The sequence below is a fragment of the Cyprinodon variegatus genome, unplaced genomic scaffold (genome assembly GCF_000732505.1).
Source record: "Cyprinodon variegatus isolate N-32 unplaced genomic scaffold, C_variegatus-1.0 Scaffold1552, whole genome shotgun sequence".
Taxonomy (NCBI): domain Eukaryota; kingdom Metazoa; phylum Chordata; class Actinopteri; order Cyprinodontiformes; family Cyprinodontidae; genus Cyprinodon; species Cyprinodon variegatus.
In genome coordinates, this window is record NW_015152005.1 from 42,853 (window position 1) to 45,266 (window position 2,414).

Below are 2,414 nucleotides of genomic sequence, written 5' to 3' on the forward strand. Positions count from 1 at the left end.
GCTACCTTTCTGTATATAGCTGCGGTAAATATTCATGTTATAGCCTCTTACAATTATTCTCTGTTTATATATTTGAAAATAGGTGCGTTCGAGTTGAACTGGAACTGTGCAGATCTGATTGTTGTTGGTCTGTGCGTGGTGCATGCTAGTTAGATCTCTGTCTAACTCTCTCCTACCTGCGTCTTATATCTGTAGTGTGCATTGAAACTTTGAGAAATCAGAATGATATCAGTCGTCTGAGGCAGCTGCCACAGTTGCTTTTTTGAGATTGGGTTTGAGATTGGGCCAAAATCAACTGCAGCGGCTGCACTGGGAAAACACCCTTCTGTCCACAAAGGCTTATTCCCAATAGATTTTTTGATGCGTCATCAATGTGTTTGTAGTCTGTAGCTGGGGTATTTATTTATTGTATCTAGGGGCAGCTATTACAATGCACTTCACACCATTGATTCTATGATAAATTTCCCTTAGTGGACATTAAAGTATATTCTATTCTATTCTTGACAAAAATTATGACTTATACTGACACTTTACTTTAAACAAACTGCATATTATACTATATAGGAAAGTGTAGACAGCAATGCCAAAGCTGAATAAAAGGTGTGTGAATGAGCTGATCTTCTGTTGATTGCTACTATAGAGATTAGCAGCAGTTCGGAGACGTTCGCACAATCCAAAAGCTCATTTAGCACCTTAAAATAAAAACTCTTAAAATATTGATCCTTTTGTTTTTATTAATGTCACTCTGGAACAAACAGACATATAAATTGTGTCAATCAACAAACTGTTAAAAGCTGTTAGCTAAAAGCTTAAATTAAAACAGAAAATTGGCCAATTAGGTCTATTTCTTCCTGCTTCTGCTGCTGCCTTCACTGCTTGCAGAGGCGGGACATTTAGGAGGAGTGCGAGAAGCAGAGGCACCGCTCAGGTCCAGGTCCAGACTCAAAGTTGTCACCCGAGGAGAGGAAGCTGCACAAGCTTCAGAGCCGCTGCCTGCTGCAGATTCAGGAGAGCTGGAGAGGTCCATAAAGAAACAGAGATACAGAGACCTGACGTTAGGCTTTAATCAGTTGAAGCTTATTTTCCACAGTGGGCAGGTGAAACATTAACAATGCTTTAAAACAAATGTGCCATAGCCCAGACATCCAGGTTTAGTTCTTATGTTGGAAGTGTGGTTGACTGGGTTTATGTTTATCATCACCATAACTAAGATAGACATGTGGGATATTTAGGATGGTTTTACTGCAGCCACGTCTAACTGTTAACGTTTAACTTTAAAGTATAAAATACACCAGAAGTGTTAAAGCAAGTAGGCCCAGCAAAGCTGCATGCACACATAAGGCTGTGTTGTGGTACAAATATAAGCTGGAGTACGTGATAAGTCTGAACTCTGATTGGCTGTCACCTACGCTCGCTGCACGCATCCCTGTGAGACGAATCACACCCAGAACAGCAGTGAGAAGTGGAGAGTTATTGTCACCTGATCATTTAAATAAGAGATATAATGCCTAATTCTCATCCCATGAATATGTACAAATTATTAATTATATCACAAAAACATTGATTCTTAAACATACATTTTATTGGCCAAGATAAATGTTAGAATAATTGTATATAAATGTATCTGTGTAGTGTTATCATGCCTAAAGCTGTGTGCTATGTGCATGTTTTCATAGCCATCTTTTCTGAAGTATACTGTGGTTTGTAGATTTGCTTTTGGGGAGGTTGTGGTTGATTGACGAGCAGCACTCAACCTGCTGAACTTTGGTGAACAGCTTAAACTTTGACTGAACCCTGAGATTTAGAGGACATGTTTACTGCGACTGCAAGTCTGAGTTCCTTGTCTTGCACCCCCCCCCCCCGTGTAGTCTCAGATGGGACCAATGATTTTCAATAATTAGTGAGGAGAAGAGTGGGTTGAGATTTGTAAACTCTGCAGTCTCTTCCTACTCTCCTCACGAGTAAACTAAATGAATTGTCTCTGTGCCTTCTTTCTTTCCCTGTATGAATGTATGATGTTTTAGGTGCTTAGACCTGACAATAAACAAATATGATTTAGAATTAATAATATAATTATTATGGTTAAATATTTCATACTGAAATGTTTTTTTACCAAAACTCTCCCAACAATCATAGCATTTAAAAATGAAATAAATACTTTGTCTTTAAAGAAAATGTCTACCACCAATGCTTTTCTGTCTCAGTGTCTTTCTTTGTTACCCCTTACATCTTATATTCTTTATCTTTTTCAGTTCAGTTTATTTCTATAGCGCCAATTCACAACACGTCATCTCAAGGCACTTTACAGTTCACCAGATTGAATGTAAAGTGCCTTCAGTCTAGTGATTATTCCTTTTCAAAGTTTATATTTTTTATTGTTGATCTAATTTACTATTGAATAGCTTATTTTGAAT

At 37.8% G+C, this 2,414-nt stretch overlaps 1 protein-coding gene across 1 annotated transcript in view; it reads right to left on the minus strand.

Annotated features, from left to right (window-relative positions):
- Positions 1-723: 723 nt before the first annotated feature.
- Positions 724-2,414, minus strand: part of ccdc39 (coiled-coil domain containing 39) — a 28,678-nt gene continuing 26,987 nt past the window's right edge. The window contains exon 19 of the mRNA XM_015403729.1: positions 724-1,013. Coding sequence (XP_015259215.1) covers positions 842-1,013 — 172 coding nt within the window. The 3' untranslated portion in view covers positions 724-841. The remainder of the gene's footprint in view (positions 1,014-2,414) is intronic.